This window comes from Drosophila sulfurigaster, chromosome 2L (genome assembly GCF_023558435.1).
Source record: "Drosophila sulfurigaster albostrigata strain 15112-1811.04 chromosome 2L, ASM2355843v2, whole genome shotgun sequence".
Lineage (NCBI taxonomy): Eukaryota > Metazoa > Arthropoda > Insecta > Diptera > Drosophilidae > Drosophila > Drosophila sulfurigaster.
The window spans coordinates 19,581,856-19,601,837 of NC_084881.1; the positions used below are offsets into that span (position 1 = coordinate 19,581,856).

General features: G+C 35.1%; 5 protein-coding genes across 6 annotated transcripts; 3 read left to right on the forward strand and 2 right to left on the reverse strand.

The window, feature by feature from the left end:
* The first annotated feature begins 324 nt into the window (after positions 1 to 324).
* LOC133848048 (putative mitogen-activated protein kinase kinase kinase 7-like) lies at positions 325 to 2,229 on the forward strand. Its single transcript, XM_062283417.1, has 7 exons — positions 325 to 468; positions 528 to 848; positions 905 to 1,081; positions 1,143 to 1,284; positions 1,337 to 1,605; positions 1,665 to 1,985; positions 2,044 to 2,229. The coding sequence occupies exons 1-7, from the start codon at positions 424 to 426 to the stop codon at positions 2,227 to 2,229; spliced, it is 1,461 nt and encodes a 486-aa protein (XP_062139401.1). The 5' UTR covers positions 325 to 423.
* Positions 2,230 to 2,273: 44 nt separating this feature from the next.
* LOC133835357 (mitogen-activated protein kinase kinase kinase 7-like) lies at positions 2,274 to 2,735 on the forward strand. Its single transcript, XM_062265377.1, has 2 exons — positions 2,274 to 2,417; positions 2,471 to 2,735. The coding sequence occupies exons 1-2, from the start codon at positions 2,285 to 2,287 to the stop codon at positions 2,680 to 2,682; spliced, it is 345 nt and encodes a 114-aa protein (XP_062121361.1). The 5' UTR covers positions 2,274 to 2,284; the 3' UTR covers positions 2,683 to 2,735.
* A 4,780-nt stretch (positions 2,736 to 7,515) lies between these two features.
* On the reverse strand, positions 7,516 to 13,576 carry LOC133847345 (uncharacterized). Of its 2 annotated transcripts, none has more exons than XM_062282332.1 (3): positions 13,433 to 13,576; positions 11,117 to 11,297; positions 7,516 to 8,079 (listed from the first exon to the last, which is right to left on the reverse strand). In XM_062282332.1, exons 2-3 carry the CDS (start codon positions 11,184 to 11,186, stop codon positions 7,694 to 7,696), a joined length of 456 nt encoding a protein of 151 aa, XP_062138316.1. In that variant the 5' UTR covers positions 11,187 to 11,297; positions 13,433 to 13,576; the 3' UTR covers positions 7,516 to 7,693. The 2 variants fall into 2 exon arrangements, with proteins under 2 accessions (XP_062138316.1, XP_062138307.1); XM_062282323.1 differs by lacking the exon at positions 13,433 to 13,576 and adding an exon at positions 11,702 to 11,805.
* A 1,369-nt stretch (positions 13,577 to 14,945) lies between these two features.
* LOC133844015 (uncharacterized) lies at positions 14,946 to 18,201 on the forward strand. Its single transcript, XM_062277808.1, has 4 exons — positions 14,946 to 15,281; positions 17,316 to 17,489; positions 17,560 to 17,943; positions 18,011 to 18,201. Exons 1-3 carry the CDS (start codon positions 15,227 to 15,229, stop codon positions 17,775 to 17,777), a joined length of 447 nt encoding a protein of 148 aa, XP_062133792.1. The 5' UTR covers positions 14,946 to 15,226; the 3' UTR covers positions 17,778 to 17,943; positions 18,011 to 18,201.
* LOC133844016 (guanine nucleotide exchange factor MSS4 homolog) lies at positions 17,838 to 19,643 on the reverse strand. Its single transcript, XM_062277824.1, has 2 exons — positions 19,450 to 19,643; positions 17,838 to 19,384 (listed from the first exon to the last, which is right to left on the reverse strand). Exons 1-2 carry the CDS (start codon positions 19,570 to 19,572, stop codon positions 19,139 to 19,141), a joined length of 369 nt encoding a protein of 122 aa, XP_062133808.1. The 5' UTR covers positions 19,573 to 19,643; the 3' UTR covers positions 17,838 to 19,138.
* Positions 19,644 to 19,982: the final 339 nt, after the last annotated feature.

The following is a 19,982-nucleotide window of genomic DNA, read 5'->3' on the forward strand; positions in this document are numbered from 1 at the left end:
GCATTTTTACAACATTTTAATTTCTTATTATACTCGTATAATCAGCATCGTACTTATCTTATCTTACAGAATATTTCCTTGTTTCGCTGATGTTAGCGAAATGGCTATTTTTTAACACATCGTTCTGTGTTTTTCGATTCGCGGGTAAAAATTGCAGTGTCACGACTATTCCGTTGTATAATCGATTAATGATTAGGAAATCGAAAGATACATTTTTGATATAATTAATTCCATAATTAAAGCAAAGTAATCGATTATTGTGTATCGTATGATAAAATTCGTAACCTTGAGTTATAGGTGTTATGCAACATAGATCAGTTTGTATTAAAATAGAGTGTCTTTAAAAATTAACAAGAAAATAAACCTGCATTCAAGTTTCGGTAAACTGACTTTTCTGTATAACACCTAACATTCTCTTTAAACATGACGCGTAACATAGATTGGGATGAATTGACTGTCGATAATCAGGTAAAATACAAAGTTTATTTGCATATTATAAAAAATGTAATTCGATTCAAATTCCTCAGTGTATTGGATCAGGCTCTTTCGGCGCTGTATTCAAGGCGACATGGAACTCAAAAAATGGTCAAAAAGCGGTCGTGATTAAACAATTTCATCATAACTCAAGTGACGACAAAAATAAAAAAGAAGTGGACATGCTATCGCTCGTCAATCATGATAATATTGTAAAGTTAATAGGTACTACAAGAGATGAGAATGAAAGAGTGGCCATTGTAATGGAATACGCAGAGTGGGGCTCGCTTCATAGCTTTCTGCACAATGAGGAAAATAAGGACATCATTTTACCACATTCACTGCGTATTAGCTGGATGCTGCAATGTGCGAAGGTAACTGAATAAATGAATAATCAAATTGATTTTCTACACGTTTATCTCATTTTAAGGCCATTAAATACCTTCATGAACTCAGTCCGATAATTCTTCATCGTGATCTAAAACCAAGAAATCTACTGCTTTTTAATAATTGTCTAACATTGAAAATATGTGATTTTGGCACAGTTAAGACGCTTGAAGCCATTATGACTTTTAATGCTGGCACTTTTCGGTATATGGCACCAGAGGTATGTACGTACTCTTAGGAGTTTGAGAAATATTGTAATTATTCAGATTATACGTAATAAGGTCGCTAAAAGCAAGTCATACACTGAGAAATGTGACGTATATAGCTTTGGTATTACATTTTGGGAAGTAATGTCAAGAAAGATACCATTCTACCACTTGACAGTAGGTAATGAAGTGGCCATTCTAGTTCAAGCCACAAAAGGTTAGAGTATACCTAACATACTCAGCTGCTTCTAACATTCTTAATTTTGTAGGAACTCGACCAAATTTAGATGACATCAGGAATATTCCAAAATCCAATCAGATAATAAAACTTATAAGTCGCTGTTGGAATGGAGACGCAGATAAACGACCGAAAATGCAAGAAATAATAAGTAATATTAATAATTTGTACCGAATTAAGGATGTGGAAGAGCCTAACTTAAGTCTGAAAATACAAGACAAAAATGAAGTTAACAAATTGATTCATGGAGATATGAATGCAATTCAGAAAGATGAATGGAAAAATATTACTATAAGAGAGGTACTTACAATATATTATTATATAAATAATCACAATCTCTTTATACAAATTTCAAATAGCTCATTGGATATGGTTCGCTTGGAGAAGTATATAAGGCTCTCTGGAAAACTGAGAAGGGACCAAAGATAATTGCACTTAAAAGATATAGACCTTATTGTTCGATCGACTCAAAAAAATTAACAATTTATAGTTCACAACTAAAGCATGATCATATTCTAAAATTATATTGTCTATCCATTGATGACAATAGTAGACCTATTGAACTTATGGAGTATGCCGATTGCGGAACTCTCTATAGTGCTGTGCATGATTGTACAGTCAATATTGTTAATAATGAATATGAGAAGTATTCGTTAATGTGGATGTTGCATTGCGTGAAGGTAAATTTCGGTTGTATTATTTTTGAATCCTTTAATAATATTTTCCTTGAATTTATAGGGTCTCAAATTTCTACATGAACAAAACATTATTCATCGGAATATAACTACAGGGAATCTACTTCTTTTCAACAATTATCAAACCCTTAAGATTTCACACTCTGAAACAATGAAGACAGAGAGTAGATTAATGACAACAGTTGTTGGAAATTTTAGATATATGGCTGCAGAAGTTTGTATTTCATAATACAAATTTTTTAATCGAAATTAATTATATGTTTATAAATAAATATATGTAGATTATGGAAGGGATGCAATACACCAAAAAGTGCGATATCTATAGCTTCGGGATAATGCTGTGGGAGGTGATGTCACGAAAGAAACCGTTCGGCGATATGAGAAACGACATTAGTTTGATTATACATGTGATTAAAGGTAAAGATGCTTTTGAAATATAATTAAGAGTCTAACAAATGATTTCTCTGTAGGTCTTCGTCCAAATATAAATGATGTCGTCCACATTCAAAATTCGGATGAGATAAAAATATTGATAACAAACTGCTGGGATGCGGATGCTCAGAAACGACCTTCTATGGAAAAAGTAGTTGCAATTATGGAAAAATATTCTTCTTATTTAGAGAACGACAACCAAATTTTGAATATGATGAAAAATATTTTTACAAACTGCACGATTATTTAAAATTATGTTATTATGCATATACATACATAATTCATTTTTCAATTCACGTTCTTCTAGTTTTTGTTTTAAATTTATAAAAATATAATAATAAAGTTGCAAAAATAGTTCACATATGAGTTTATATGTTTAATTAGTCCACATTTTGGTCGTTTTTCAAGGTTTCAATATCGATTTTATAACATTTCTTCTCTTTTAAAACCTATTAATTTTATAATACTACAACAATCTATAGCAACGAAATAAAAAAACAAGTAAGAAACCTACAGTCAAGTGTACTCGACTATGAGATACCCGCTACCCATTTTGAATAAAATCAATATATTATGCGGTATTATTCTCAAAATATACCAAATATACTGCACAAATACTAAATGGTCTATGAGGTATATCGATATAGTACCGCGTTCAAAATATACCATAGACGGCACAATATACCAGATTGTCAGCCAAAGCAACACAGACTCCTAGGAAGAAGGCGTTTTTGCCCATACAAAAGTATTTCTTTAATAACTTCGACAATTTTTATCTGATCGCAACCAAATTTTCAGCAATCATAACTACTATAGTTATTATTGTATATACCAAAATTCAAAATTCCAACTCTAGCTTTAAAATTACGCTTGTTATTCGATTTTTTTGATTTGCGGGCGCGGAAGTGGGCGTGGTAAAAATTTGAAACAAACTTGATCTGCGTACAAACATAACAAATGCTGAAAAAAAATTATAGCTCTATCTCTTATAGTCTCTGAGATCCAGTGTTTCATACGGACAGACACACAGACGGACAGACGGACATGGCTAGATCGTCTCGGCTGCTAACGCTGATCAAGAATATATAATATATACTTTATAGGGTTGGAGATGCCTCCTTCTACCTGTTACATACATTTCCTGATGGCACAAAGTTATAATACCCTTCTACCCTATGGGTAGCGGGTATAAAGATAAGTCGGCATGCTATCACTGGTCAATCACGATAATATTGTAAAGTTAATAGGTACTTTAAAAGATGAGAATGAAAGAATGGCCATTGTAATGGAATACGCAGAGTGTGGATCTCTTCATAGCTAGCTGTGGCTAGCTTCATAGCACAAAGAGGAAAATTAAAACATTATTTTACCACATACACTGTGTATTAGCTGGATGCTGCAATGTGCAGAGGTATCTGAATCAAAATGGTTTTCTACACGTTTATTTAATTTTAAGGCCATTAACTACCTTCATGAACGTAGTCCGAAAATTCTTCATCGTGATCTAAAACCACATAATCTACTCCTTTTCAATAATTGTCGAACATTGAAAATATGCGATTTTGGCACAGTTAAGAAACTGGAAACCAATATGTCTTATGCTGAAATTTTTTGTTATATGGCACCACAGGTTCGTACTCTAATGAGCTTAAAAATTATTGTACTTATTCAGATTATACAAAATAAGGTCGCTGGCACCCATTCATATACCGAAAAATGTGATGTATATAGCTTTGGTATTTCATTTTGGGAATTTATGTCAAGAAAGACGCCTTTTTACCACTTGGAAACTCATCGGAGTGTATACGTTAAAAGGAAAACCGCAGAAGGTAGAGGATCGTCCACCCATCGATGACATTCGGAATATTCCAAAATCCCAGCAGATTATAGAACTTATGGAATGTTGTTGGAATGGAGACGCATATAAACGACCGACAATGCGAGAAATAATACGTAATATTAATATTTTGTACTCGATTAGGGAAATGGAAGAGCCTTACTTAAATCTGAAAATACCTGACACAAATAATGAAGAAGTATTGCACGAAGTGACTGAAGATAGCAAAACAATTCACATTCCTGTTGTATGTGTATGGGAAAGTGATATACCAGCTACAAAGGAAACAAACCTATTATTCCCAGAAGTTGAAGTGGAAGTAGTTACGGACGATGAAAAGGCTGTAGAACATATCCTGTTTTGTGTATCGGAAAGTGAAATACCAGCTACAATAAACCTATTATCCCCAGAAATTGACATGATAGAAGAAGTTAAGGACGATGAAATGACTGTAGAACATATCTAGTTTGATTTTCACCTTAAACCGAGAATTATGAATTGAGAATTTTGTAAGTGTTTATGGATTTATTGTGTTTTGGAATGAAAATATATAATCGAAATATCTTTTTTATTTATATTAAAAAATAAACTGACTAATTGCACGCATTAACGATATATTCAAATAATCAACAACTTGCACTGTTTTTAAATATTTATAATATAGGAGCAGTATATTTTGGAGACATATTTATTCAGAGGAATATGCATTTATAAAATAATTTTGATACTTTCAATGATAACTAATGTCTTTATGATTCCTCAAAATTTTGTGGCGATTAGAAAAAAAATGTTAAAAGTTATTTAAGAAATTCTTTAATTTAATAATAGTTTTGGTTTACTAGGAAAAAAAACGTAATTGAGTTTCATTACGCATACGCAGAGTGTTACGGAATTTTACTGGACCGCAGACAATTAAGTGTCCGCCTTCAAGCTACTTTGACACAAAAAACATTAAACTTTATGATTAACATACAGACCAATTGCAAATCGTTTGGATATCCAATGGGAAATCGAATGGAAGCGTAATAGAAATTCGCTGTTTGCATTCTAACATCCAACAAGCAATGAACTGTGAGTTATTCAAACCAAAGGAAATCAATAAAGTTGTTTGCATACTCTCGATAGTGAATCATATAAATGTTCGTATGGAAACTTAAAGAAGAGTCATCATTTTAACTGGAGAGCAAGTAATAAAGCGGCATAGAAGCAAAAGTGATGTTATATCGCTTTATAGCTGCATAATTAATAATTCGGTGTGGCGCCGAATAAGAGTTCTGTTGTCTTAAGCTGCAACACAAAGTCCTTCCAGACGAGAAGAGAACAGGACAGCAAGTGGGAAAGCAGCTGCCGAAAGAGAGGGAGAGAGAGAGAGTAACATTAAAGTTGAAGTACGCACACCCCAATGAGTCAACGATATAAGTAGAACATTTGCTGTTGTCGCAAGAACAGAATTCAAAATCAATGTTTTTTATGTTGGCGCCAAACTGTCCACGCAAATAAAAGAAAGAAAGACACATTGCTCAACCAAGGGGGGAGTGTATGGGTGTGTGAGTGTAGCGAAGAGGAAAACGAGTGGAAGGAGAGAGAAAGCGAGAGGATGTTGGCATCAAGCGGAAGCTGCGACTGCTGTTGCTCAGCTGGCGTCAGGCTGTCGACGAACGCACACGCAGTCAAACACACACACACACACATTTATATATATGTTCTAACACACACCCATACACTCTCGCTCATTCATACACACACACGCACACTCTTGCTAGACAAAGGCAGCCAAAAACTATTTGAACTGACGCCGCAAAACAACAACACAAATAAGTGAGAGTTATGCTGACCACTGAACGACTATGAAATACCCTTTCCCCATAGAAAGTGCAATGCAATGCATGCACTTCTGTTAACAAGTAACACACGCATTCAAATACCCATTAAACGCATGCGGACACAGGGTATATTCGTTGAAAATGAAACTCACGTAGTTCGCACAAATTTGTAAGTATGTGCACGAGTATCTGGGCTAAGACAAATAACAACAAATGTAACGAAGCCAGCAACTGCTGCAGCAACAGCAACAACTCCTTCAACTGTGTGTGTGTGTGTGTGTGTGTGTGCTGTTTCGTCCTTGTTGTCATCAAGTACAACTATTTTACTAAAGTAAAATATGCCCTTTTTCACAAGCAATATACAATGGGAAGAGATTGTTTGCAATTCGAAAATTTTATAAATATCCAGCAACTGCAAAATTCGTAAAGTAAAATAAAAACAAATTAATAAAAATTACTCGAGAAACGTAAATGATTGAAATCCATTAAAATATCATTTAATTGATATATATGTATAAATATTATAAATATAAATGAATAAGATCACGAAAATATAATATAAAATATATACAAAATAAAAAATAATTCAAATAAACAAAGCACACGTACATAACATACATAACATAACAACAATAAAACAAATAAATAAATAATAAAACAAATAAGAAAAAGTGTAATAGAAAAAACATAAAATCAAAGATTGATGGAGATATAAATGAAAATAAAATGATCATGTATTAAAACTCTAATTTTTATGTAAATATGTTCTTCCTTTAAATAAAAAAGTTGAATTTATTCAACCTAAGCTCAATTTTATTTTAAACATAAGACTAGTTTTATATAGAAATAAAAAATAATACCAAATAAACAAAAATGGAGCGCGTTAATGAAATGTTATACCGGTAGTATACCCTTGTATTTGGTTAATCGCTGAAGGGTATTGGAAAACACACAAAGTTATGCTATTAGTTTTGGCTGGCGATGACGCTGCGTAACTGTGACTGGGCCACAAAACAATTGTGCAGACATTTTGGCATCAACTGTTGGCCAGAACCGTTTTTATTTTTTCGTTCTTGTTTCTCTCTTCTTTTTTGGGTCATGTGGGCGAGTCCTTGGACAGAGCGTGCCTTGTTTTCTCTATACGCATGACTTGCCCCAAAAAACAAAAAAAAAAAAACTGAGCACGATTTATTTGGATTTTCACTTTACGCATCGTATTTTATGTAATTGCAGACATTCTGCACAGCTGTCGAAACCTTGGCCAAAATCCAAATAAATTCCTTATTTACTTATTAACATTTTTATTACAAATAGAGTTCGACATATTTAGATCATATGTTTTCCAATACATATTCTATTGTATGGAGAATACGTTTTAATTTCGTTTTGACTCAACTCAGTTAAAGTAAGTGCAAAAACCGTATAGAAAACAAGAGATGAATACAGTATTCATCATTTAATATAGTATTTAAATACAAATACGAATACAAACTACTTAAATGTGAAATTATAGAGCTTATGTCTAATGCACAAATATTTCAATTATATTACAATTTATCTTTGTAATTTCTCAATGATAACGATGGAATGACAAATGGAAATCAGTGTCTCAGCAGATAGCGCAGCATAATGGCTAAGCCCAGCGATGTGATGAGACTTCCACCAAATCCAGACAGAGAAGTTGCTCCATTGCAGCCATCGTCGCTGCAGGTGCAAATGGTTTGCTTATAGCCCTCATTGTCGGCCGAAAAGCACGAGTTGGGCGTCTTCTCCGCTATCCAGCCGCAGCTGCGATCAATACGATGCTCATCGTACAGCTCCAACTTAATGATTGTCTTCCGGCAGAACGCTTGTTGATCGCCGCCGCCCTGTCCGGTGCATTCCCTCAGATATTGATCGTCGCGTTGGGCACGTGGCGTTTTCACCAACAGATTGGCGCAATCGGCATTCTCATGCGAATTGCACTGATGACAGCGAATGGCCGAAACTGCATAAATAAATAATGAATAATGCAATCTATCAGCGAAATTGTACAACAATGACATTCCAAAAAAACGAGGGCGAAGTGACAGCTTTGCCCTCGCCCTTTTCAGACATCCCGACATCTTGACAGCAAATTATTTTATTAGCCCCCATTGGCTGTCAGCCACTAAGCACAAAAAAAACAAGTAAGAAGGCTACAGTCGAGTGTGTTCGACTGTGAGATACCCGCTATCCATTTTGAATAGAAGCAAAACATTTCGGTATTACTCTCAAATATATCAACATAATATACCACAAAAAAGACTGAAAATGTATCGAATCGTATATTTGGTATACTGATATGGTTGTCGCATTCAAAATATACCATATTAATATGCCACAAAAATACTAGAAATATACCGACTGGTATACATTCAAAATATACTATAGATTGCAAAATATACCAAATTGACACAGCAACTAAGCTTCTTATTAGATTTTTGTCAATTTGCGGGTGCGGAAGTGGGCGTGGCAAAAATTTGAAATAAACTCGATCTGCGTGCAAACATGACAAATGCTGTCAAAAAAATATTATAGCTCTATCACTTATAGTCTCTGAGATCTAGGTGTTCATACGGACAGACGGACAGACAGACAGGCGGACAGACAGACAGGCGAATAGACGGACATGGCTAGATCGTCTCGGATGTTGACACTCATCAAGAATATATATACTTTATAGGGTCGGAGATGCCTTCTTATGCCCGTTACATACATTTCCTGTCGGCACAAAGTTATAATACCCTTCTACCCTATGGGTAGCGGTTATAAAAAGAGAAACACTGTTTTACTGACTGACTGACTGAATGTCTGAGTTTTGCTGGCCAAGTCAGAGACTCTCTGCATTGAGCCTAATAATTGCATGTCAACAGCGAGTGCTTCGAGCTCGCTTTCGATTTTTTGTTGTGTTGGCACGCAAGTGACACTCGAACTCGATCCGAATGCCTAGATACCCTAACAAATGCTAAGAAACATATCTCAACTCCTAGACTGATTAAAAACCATAAATTCCTTTTTTTTGTTTAGGCATAACTCAAGAATAGTTGGTAAAGTTCAAACTGGCGCGAAAAGTAGAACATTTAATGAACAGCATTAAATGCTGTCAGTTGTTGTAAATGTCGAGTGTCAGACGTTTTACGGGGCGTATGCGCAATTTTTTTGCCATTGCCAAAGTAAAAGGAAATTACGGGTATTTGGCCTACTCAGCTAACATGAAGTGCTGAATTGGGGGTGTATCTGTGTGTGTGTATATATATATATATGTGTGTGTGTGTGGTCGGGTCAAGTTATTTCACCTTTGGGTAATTAAGCCGCACAGAAACATTGAATACGACGCTAATAAAAAGAAAAGCAACTGCCATAAAAATGCGACTGCTGTTGCAAGTTGGCATTTGAATTTAAAACCCTAGATCTGAAACTTGAGATTTGGCATTTTTGCATTTTCACATTTCACAATATTCTTCCTACTATTCCCATTTCCATTGTATACCGTTTTTTGCTGCATATTCATGCGGCTTGCGGTTTCAACAGAACACAACACAACAGCAACACAGACATGAATTTGCAAATTCTTATTGAGAGAAAGAGACAGTGAGAGAGAGAAAGAGACACTGTGCCGCCTTTCAGTTGACAATTGGATGCTAATGAGACGCATTCTCAAATGATAAAGCCAAGCGGGGGAAGCTGACGTAAGGTCGAGGGCAAGGGCATGGGTAAGGGTTGAGCAGGCGACCGTGCAAGTATTTGCTCGGCTTATTATCACTAAATAGCTTCAATAATTTAACGTCTTTAATGTGCTTGTCTGACGAGCATATGGAAGTACTTGTTTACACTACAAGAAAAGAATCAGCATTAAATTCGTTAAATGAAAAAGTCAAAGAAATACGCAAAAAAAAAAACTCGGAATAAAATATATCTTATTTAGCAAAATCTTTAGAATATTGTTGAAAACAAAATATTAAAAAAAAAATATATTGACAAAAAAAGTATAAAAATAATTAATTAAATGAAAGGAAAATAATAATGACTTTTATTTATATATCAATTTGCGAATTTCATAGTATTTATATGACATAAATAAAATCAATTATTAGCCATTATTATTAAACTAAATCAACAAATTTTACATTTCCTCTTGCTAAAGGAGTTCGCTATGACAAATGTGTTAATAAATATATTATAATTATTTGACAATTGAATTTAATTAAGTAAATAACCAAAAATTGCTAAGTAAAATAAAATTCCTACACTAATTCATTAATTTGTTCTTTTAAATGTTCCAAAGAATTTTGGTTTGACATATATGAAACCAAATTGATTTTATTTTCATAAATTCAATAATTTTTACATTTTAATATGTCAAGGAATTTTGGTTTGGCATCTTTAATAATAAATTCATTTATTACTTACACAAATAATCGAAAGTTGCAAAGTAAAATAAAATTATAAAAAGCAAACCAAATTGATTTTATTAAATTAATTCAATAATATTTACATATTATTGTGCCAAGGAATTTTGGTTCGACATGTTTGATAATGAGTATAATAATGTCAAGGAATAATTGAATTTCATTGGGTTTACTTAAATGCAATCAGAAACGTTAAAGTTTTAAAGCATGAAATAGCGAAATGTGCTTGCGAAGTCAGCTCGTAATTTAATTAAAGTGCAAAGCCAAAATTGAATTGCTTTGTTCAATTCTGCCATTTATTGGCTAACATGTTTCATCCGGCTGCTCAAAATTGAAAAGTGTTGGCATCATTTTCCGCATCAGAGCGTCCAACGCTTGACGAGACTGAATGGAAAACCAATCGATTTGATAGCCAAAAAAGCCAATAAAGTGTTATTGGATGATTGACTTGTATTGTGTTCAAATTCTATTAAATTCAACAAAGAAACTAACTAACAATATTGTCCAATACTGTGCCATAGAACAATACCCATTTATAAGTATGTATATAATTAATTGGTTTATTAGTATGTCGGTGTATATGTTCAATTTTACCTGATAAGAAATTCGCTGTTAAGGCGATAAACACAAAGTAGACGAGCTTCGTTGACATTATGCCTGGCATCTTTGTCTCGTGACTTCTTCTTCCAAAATAAATGAGAATTGATTGCGAAGTCTTCTCTGTGGTTTTTTCGATCTGATTTTTGTGCAGTCAATTACAGTGCCATGTGATTATCTAAAGGGGGAAGAAATTGTTGACAGATTAGTTAAGGTTCTCGTATCTTAACTTATGGTAATTAGCACAATTAGCAAAGCTTAAATAATCTTGAACAGAGATAAGCGATAGTTGTGTGTAAAACAAATACTTTTAACATTCACAGTTGTTAGTTTGGAGCTACACTCGAAAAATTAATGCTAGTTGGTTACCAAAAAATATGGTTATTTAAAATCACTTTGAACTTTCACGGATTTTTTTAAAAGTTCGAATTATTTTTTTATTGAAAATTTGATGAAAAGTCTTTTCTTTTTACTATATGAAACTGCACTTTATTTGTCTTTTCGGTATAATCACTTTAATTATATTTTATTTATTAATTAAAATATGGTAATTAAGTCACATTTAAGTGCAATTAAACTCACAACTAATTTGTGTATTTATTTTGTTATTACGAATGTGAGAAAAAGCTCAGCTGGCGACAACTTGACGCGTGCACCGTTTAGATGAATCTGAAAACTTGGTTTGCATTTTCAAAACAGATTGATTTGGAAAACGCAAACGCGACTGAAGAAGAATCAACACAAATACAAATACAAATACAAAAAAAAGAACGAAAAAATACAGCAGAGAGACAGGCGACAGACGACAGACGAGATTACAGATTACACAGACAAAGTGTGGCTGAGAATATTGCATGCGTGTGTGCAAGCAACCGAGAGAGAAAGTGAGACGTGAGAGGGGGGCAGAGAGCGGCTGGGAGAGAGAGGCACAAAAGCAGCATTAACAAGTACGAAAGCTTTAGTCAAATCTGATTAACTACAGAATACGCGTCATTCATTCTTTTGAGATGACTAAAGATTTTTACTTACAATTCGACCGCAATAAAATTCTCAAAAATTCCATTGCTGATTAATCTAGGTCAGCATATAAGTATGTATGTATATGTAGTACACACATTATGGAATCGAAAATGAGTTGCACATTCGCTTGCCACTTAATGGGAATACCTTTCATCACTAAACACCCCAGGTATAATAGCAGAAGCTAGTATGAAAAGAGCAAAGGCTTCTGCCTATAGACGGTTTTCAAAAGAAGCTGTGGGAAAACTTCCGTCACTTGATCGCCGCTTCGGGGTCGACATTGAAAGTGGCATAAACAGCATAACAGCCTGTAAATAGGACTGAGAGCGAAAGAGAGATGGAGAGGGAGTTCTTACCCCTCGGTTGATTATGTTTGTATTAGCTAGCAAAATGAAGCCGCCCTAAACCGGTGTGATGACCAACATTTGCCAAGACCTTGTATAATATGTTATTGTATTTATGCCGTGTTGCAGATTATGTTCCGGTGTCAGTGGAAAGTGTTGATAGCAATTGTAGAACGCTAAACAACTAAGCACAATTTTCTTATCAGCGACTTGTTTTAGTTAAAACTGGTATTCGGCTACCGAAACTCAGTCACTTTGGTTTCATCTAGATGTCAAAGCAGAAAAATCAATTCAATAACTGTCTGCTGCTTGTAATTCCAACGGACCGGAAATCTTAGGCTTATCTCAAGTCCGCAGCAGATCACGGCATTTGTTATACTTATTTTATACAACTACAAATATATCAATTTCTATATATCAATTTCTATACCGTGATAAACACAGTTGTATACAAAATGTTTTTAAATAAACAAAGATTTATGACTCATAAATATACTTTTGCTTTTTTATAATTATGTAATTGAGCAAGAATTTCTGCAGAGCTAAATGAAATTATTGCGGTGATTAGCATTTCTCAACTTTTGTGCCATGAATCGTATTCGACAGTTGCCAGTTGAAATTGGTTTTAGGTGGTTCGCAAAACAAATTGCACCGCTTTGAAAATGTACTAAGAAAAAAAAACGTCAGAGAACGAGATCTTTTAAAAGTTCACAAAGTTACTGAAATATTATATTTTACAACTTTTGAACAAGCAAACAAATATTTTCAAAATTTCAATATTCAATTTTAAATTAGATACTTAAAAAAGTATAACCAGCTCAATATTAATTCAATTTACATATATATTTTCTTAAATTTTATATATTATGTATTTTATGTTTTCTTTTTTTTGTTGCTTTTTCTATTGCGTGTTTGCTTTTATTAGCACTTAAACTTAGTTTAAACTCACGAATTTACAGACGTATGTATTCTTTGATGTGCGATCCAATTATAAATGTACAACTTCTATTCGTGTTTCTTGGGCATGTGCTTTGCCTGCTAATGAAGAAAGAACTGAGCTTCCAGCTGGCAGGTTCAGTGGAGCTCTCGAAAAACAATTTCGTAGTACTTCGCGAGCAAACAGCTGATCGTTCCGATTCCCTTGCCCGGTCTTGCGAGTATATGAATACATATACATATGTAAATAAGTATATGCATGTGCTTGTGTGTGTGTAGGTTGGAGTGATCTGTACTGTTATTGTTTGCTAAAACTGGTTTGCTTTTGATTTGTTTCCAGCGCCACCTTCGCTTCCTCCCTCCCATTCTTCTTTCACAGCTTTGATAATTAATTGCAGAAAATGTGCTGAGGCGTCATAGAAGCTGCTTTGCTTTGTCAATATGCATAAGAAAAAGAAAGAGCAACAGCAAATGATGGTGCAAAAGCAACAACATCGGCATCGAGTTAAGGCATTTTAGGTTCATTGAGCTGACTACACAAGAATAGCGGTATATTTTCAAAGCTATAAAGAACCAGTATTTTGTTAGTTGCTTAGCTAAGTCTCTCATGCCAAACAGTCAAGCTTTTGACGTGCGCTTTAAAGCTTTTGTGGGCTACGAAGCTTTAAGCGGTCATAGCTTAATCCGTTAAATTGAAACAATTTGCTTATCGGCATTTTGATTAGGCGTACTTTAACCCTAGAGTAAGCTGTAAAATACTATTTATAGAAATTCGACGCTTAAATGAAAGTGGTAATGACATCAATTGAAGCGCAGCTCAAGTGAGCCAGACAGAGACAGAATGCGTGCAAGTGAGTGTGCGGCGTATTGCATGAGTGAGATGCAAAATCAAAAGGGCAAGGCACTGAATTCACATTGGGATTTGTTTCGAACCGTGATTGGGGGGGTCTGCAATTTTTGCTTTGATTGAGGCACAAAAGCAACGCACAATTGCAAAAAAGAAGACACACAAAAAAGAAAAAATAGCTTAGCTCAATTGGCACTGCGACTCGAACGACTTGACGACGGTTGTCGACTTGATAGGCTAAAGGAAACTTACGATTAAGCTTAATTAATAAGCTGGGCAGATAGATTTATGTCACCAGTAAGCAATGGAACATATGTAGCTACACAGCTCCAGACACTATTACGTTGATGCACGTGCGATTTAAACAAAAATGTCTCGCTCGCCATTTAGTTTTAGTGGCGCTCAGGGTTAAGAATAGCTTCAAATCCAATTCCGACATGTTGCGCTTAATTACAATTTAATTGCCTCATTTGCATAGATCGCAAGCACCAAATTTTATGTTGGCATGTGCAAATCGTCTCTCCTTGTGAGAGCCACAGGACTCTCAGAGAACCGCAAAGCTCGCGCTGTATAGCATGAGCCAGCAAAAGCTCGCTCAAAAGCTCAACGACCATTAGACGCTGTGGCTGTGACTGTGGCTGAGGCTGCGTTTGTGACGCTATCTGACCGAGTGCTCATCTGCTTATTCGTTCCACATTTGTCGGGCAAGCTGCGTCGACAGTTCTTCAGTCGCTTGTTGTCGTTGTGACGTTCTCGTTGTCGCCTAGCGCCGTTTATCGCTTGTTCTTTGCAGCAGCATAAAAAGTGTTTGACAAAAAAAAGAGGATTAAGCACAGGAGTAGTACACCTAAAGAAGTTAACAATTAAATCGAAACATTCGAGTGTGAAAATATTATTAAAAACAAAGAGCTTTAAACTGTGTGTTTTTCAATCGTTTTAAATATATCCAATTGAATCAAAATGCAGTACATCTATGTGATTAGCGCGCTCATTTTGGCAATTGCCGTGCAGCAAGGTAAATGGAAAAATTCAAATTCAAAGCCACTCAATTTAAATTTCAAATAAAAAGCAAAAGAAAAAAGGGAAATCTGCTTGTGATTACATAATGCGTACACGGCAAAGAAACAGAGAGTGTGTGAGATAGAGAAAGAGCGAGTGGAAGTTTTAACTCTGTCACTGAGCACGTCCTGCACTGCCCCCGAAAAAAAGAGAGTGAGAGAAAGAGAAAGAGCGAGAGAGAGAGAGAGAATATGACACACTGACGCCCTGACGCCAGTCAGTGCCGGCCACAATGGCGCCTTTTTGGGCACCCAAACCGCTGAATTCATTGCACCCCATTCACCCGAATATTCTGTAGTTCCTTGTGACATGCGAAAAGTCCTTTTTTTTAATTGGCACTTTTACTATCCGTATACCATTAGCATATTGTCGATATGCAGTCCCACTTGTCATAGATCTCATATACAGACATAGAGAGAGAGAAAAAGTCGCGACCATCTAATCCCCATCTTAATTCGCAGTTTTCCTGCCGCCTGCCTTTCCTTCAACTGCGTGTGTGTGTATGTGGGACATGCGCACACTCGCTTGCTCCATTTGCCCTGCCTGTCATTTGGTTAACAGGCTTGGGGGCCAAATGCAATACTTCCTTCCATCTCGTCTTCCCTTGCAATCACCACAAACTGTGACTCAAGTCGACGCACTTACATAAAGCAAAAAGAGCGTTATTAATAGAAGATAAGGAACCGATTTAGATATGCACATGAATACATATAGCATAGTTGTAGGCATAGCGTATAGCTCAATAAATCAATTTATGGGCAAAGCAATCAATGCATTCCCCAACAGCATTTATTGACTACAATTAAACATGACGAACAACTCAAATTGAAGACAGAGAAGCAAAAAAATAAAAGTCTGAAGTAAGAATTACAATTTCATTATAATTCTCAAGTTTTATATTGAAATCAATTGTTGTTGTAAGAAACAGCAAACCTTTTAGTCGGTCACTGCAATTTTGCCATTAGAATGGCAAAGTAATTACATTAAACTGCTTTAATGTTTGCTTAATGCGTATACTTAATATTTATAGGACACATGATATTCTAGGAACTATCTCAAAGGGGCGTTGAGCTACCTTTTGTGCGCCTTTTGAGTTCGTTGTCTTAGATATTGTGTTGTGCATTGTCTGGCCAAGCACTCGACAACAATGCGCCTTATGTAAGCACACTTGGAGGCCAGAAACTGGGCCTCTTGCTTTGGCTTTGGGGGGGATGGTGGCAAAGTCAGTTATTGAAGTCCATTAACAAGTAAACTCTGATGGAAGCGAACGTCAGTTTCCCACTAATTACCATCAGGCCTAACGGGCGGACTCTAATGGAGGCGTTGTTTTTCTGTTCATTTTGGTTGCAATGTGCCATTTTTGGCACAGCGTGTGGCAAAAGCGCATATCAATTGCATAATAAACGAGGAATGGCAGGGAGTGTTACTTAGAAGAAGCACCGAGTGAGCAATCGAGGCGGAGGTACATTTCATAAACAAAAGCATAACATACTCGTATTTGTTGTTGTTTGTCGGATAATAATGCGAATCTCGTGTCGTGTCGCATACGACCTTAAATTCAATTTAGCTAAGTCAACGACTCAATCAAAAAGAGCTCAATGCAGTGTCGCGGATATTTGTTTACACTTGTTTTATTCTCTTTGTTTAACAATTAAGGTTAAGCGTATGCGAGCTAAGTAAATATTGCAATTGTATTGCAATTGTACTTTTTTAATTGACACAAGCAGGATTACTTTGATTGTTGCTGCCTAGATGAACATTATGGATGACGAATCCAGGAACAGAATTTAAATTTTGTTTATCATATTGCTATTCCAATTCCCGATGATGTTGACTTGATGAACCTTATGGACAAATAACCAATTTAGATAATTTATCAACATCACTAAACAATTCAAGTTTAATTAAATTTCTTTTATCAACTTTAAATAAAGCACATTTTCAAAAGCACTAAGAAAATAGCTAAATAATTTATGCATTTTTTTTTCAGGCGCTGCCATCAAATGCTTTGTCTGCAACAGCCACAAAGACGCCAACTGTGCGCTGGATATACCCCCAGATAATTTGCTGAAGGACTGCCAGGAGGATTACTCTACACGCGGCAAGGGCATACCGACCTATTGTCGCAAGATCACACAGATCATTGAGTTCTCCGTGAATAGCCGTAAGTTCAAGTGAACAACTCTTAGATGCACATTGAAAGATCGTCTCTTTTTTGTCTTGGGTATTTGCAGTGCCACCAGATAGCCGTGTGATACGCACCTGCGGTTTCCAGAATCAAACATCGACCAATTACTGTTATCAGCGCGCCGGCTTTGGTGGCCGACAGGTGGTCTGCTCCTGTGATACCGATAACTGCAACGGCGCCTCTGCGCTTAGCGGCATCTCGGCTTTGGGCATGCTTGGCACCGTTGGCCTCATATTGAGCGCCTTCAAGTGGCTGCAGCGTTAATTCAGCTGAACAATTCTGTTGTTTTTTATGTTTATTTTTCTCTCTATTTTTCCTCACACCTCTGCTCTGTTGAACCTTTTAGTTCGTCCTTTAACTTTTCACATTGATCTACAAAACAAAAAGCCCAAACAACAAAAACTTTATGCTCCACCAGTTGCTACAGTTGGTAAGTTGGTAATTTTACTCTTTCAGCATTGTTAAATCTTTAATCTCACCAAGTATTTCTCTTGCAGTTTAATTTCAGCAACAATGTCAAATGGCAAAAGCTTTATAAACAAAAAGAAACAAATCTTTAAGTGTATATAAAAAAAAATGAAACAAACAACAATTGGCCAATAAAATTATGTCATTACAATAATATGGATTTTGAAACTAAAGTATTTAATAACAGCAATGATAATAGAAATACAACAACAACAAAAACCTACCGTAATTACAACATGAAAAGTATTCGAAGCCCCCCTATAAAAGTAAATGATTAAATTTAATCAAATGAAACGTTGTAGTTAAGATGATAAAAATAAAAATTAAAAAAAAAAACATTTAACGAAAACTTAGTAGTACATACATATACAAAAAAAAAATGTTAACACTTTTGCTCTGAGTTCCCTTTTTTATTTTCATAAGAACGTTTTCTAACAAACCAAACGAAAGCTAAACAAAAAAGTATTTAACAAATAACAAATCAACAATGATTGCTAAACATTTTCATAAATATAATACAAATCTTCTAGACAAATTTATAATGATAACGATATAAACCAATTGAATTCAATCCCCAATCAAACCATTTAGGTTAAGCTAAAAAAAAAACACGCTTAATGGACATCGCCAGAGGCCAAGCGATAATCACGCTCCCCATACATATTGAACACTCGTTGTAACCAACTGCCAAAGAAAATAAAAAAAAAGAAAACTTAAAACAAAGAACCATTGATCCTATTGGGATTCCCCTTTGCTACAATCTAGGAAAAAGTTGAAGCGAGGGCGCATAATGGAAATTGGGAAAACCGCAGATACAAAAAACAAAAGAAACCCATACAAAGTACATTTTAGTTACAACAATTTGTAAGCCACACAAAAACAACATTTATAGTGACCATTATTTTTTTTAGTTCTGAATCTCCTCCTTAAATGCAATAATTATAATGCAATAAAATTGTAAAATGTTTGAGCGAAAAACAATAAATATAAAAAAAATAAAAACAAAAATGATGGTGTATGCGTTCTATGCGGAATGCGAACCAATTAACTTAATTATATTACACACTCTTTCCTGCTTGCTAAGCTGTGTTTTTAAATTACAATCGAGGTGAGGCAGTACATTATGGATGTTAATTGCGAGTGTGACCAGTCGCCAATTATTTTTCCGAATGCACAACGCGCTGTAGCGCTAGATAACAGCGCTTGGTCGCCAACTCATGGTATCCAACGGGGCCGCGTTCACAGTCGGCGCAGACAAGAAACTTGCGTCCATCGACGGTGTGGGAGAAGCCGATGTTCTCGAATGTCATCATATCATCGATCTGCCAGAAATTACGCAGAGTCTCTGTGCTTAATGATTCGGCTGCGTTGTCTTTGCTTTGCACCATTAGCGGCACATCTATCTGGAAAAGAATTCAGAAGTCTGTGCATTAGCACAAGCCGCAATCGTTGGTCTGAGAAAACTTACTTCTTGCTCGCAGTATTTTCCTTCGTGCGCCTTCAGCATCAAACTGTTGCAAAACTGGCAGCGCACATTTGTATTATTCTTATCGTTTGTTATTTGTTCCGCAAATTTCGCTACTTCTGTCATTTTGACTAAGTTTTTTCTGACAATATTTTTGTTTTTGCAAAGAAAAAGTAAATGTAATGCTTCCTCTTGATATGAGCGTAACAGAGCTGTTTAACATTACCATATACTGTTATTAACAGCGAATGCGTCAATCATTAATATCGATACAAAGACAGTCAACACATGATGAATTATCGATACTTCCATTCCAATATGATTTAAAAATTCAAATTTATACGTTAATATTTAAATATGTTATGCACGTACTTATGCACAATTTATTAAACTTGTTTTATTATTAGAATTATTAATATTAATTATTTTAAACTGCTTATTTTTAAACTTAATTATTCGGTTAAATACAAGATCTACTTTTGTTTGGAAAACTTAAATGTAAAATAATATTAAAAAAAAAATAAAAAGCATTTTCT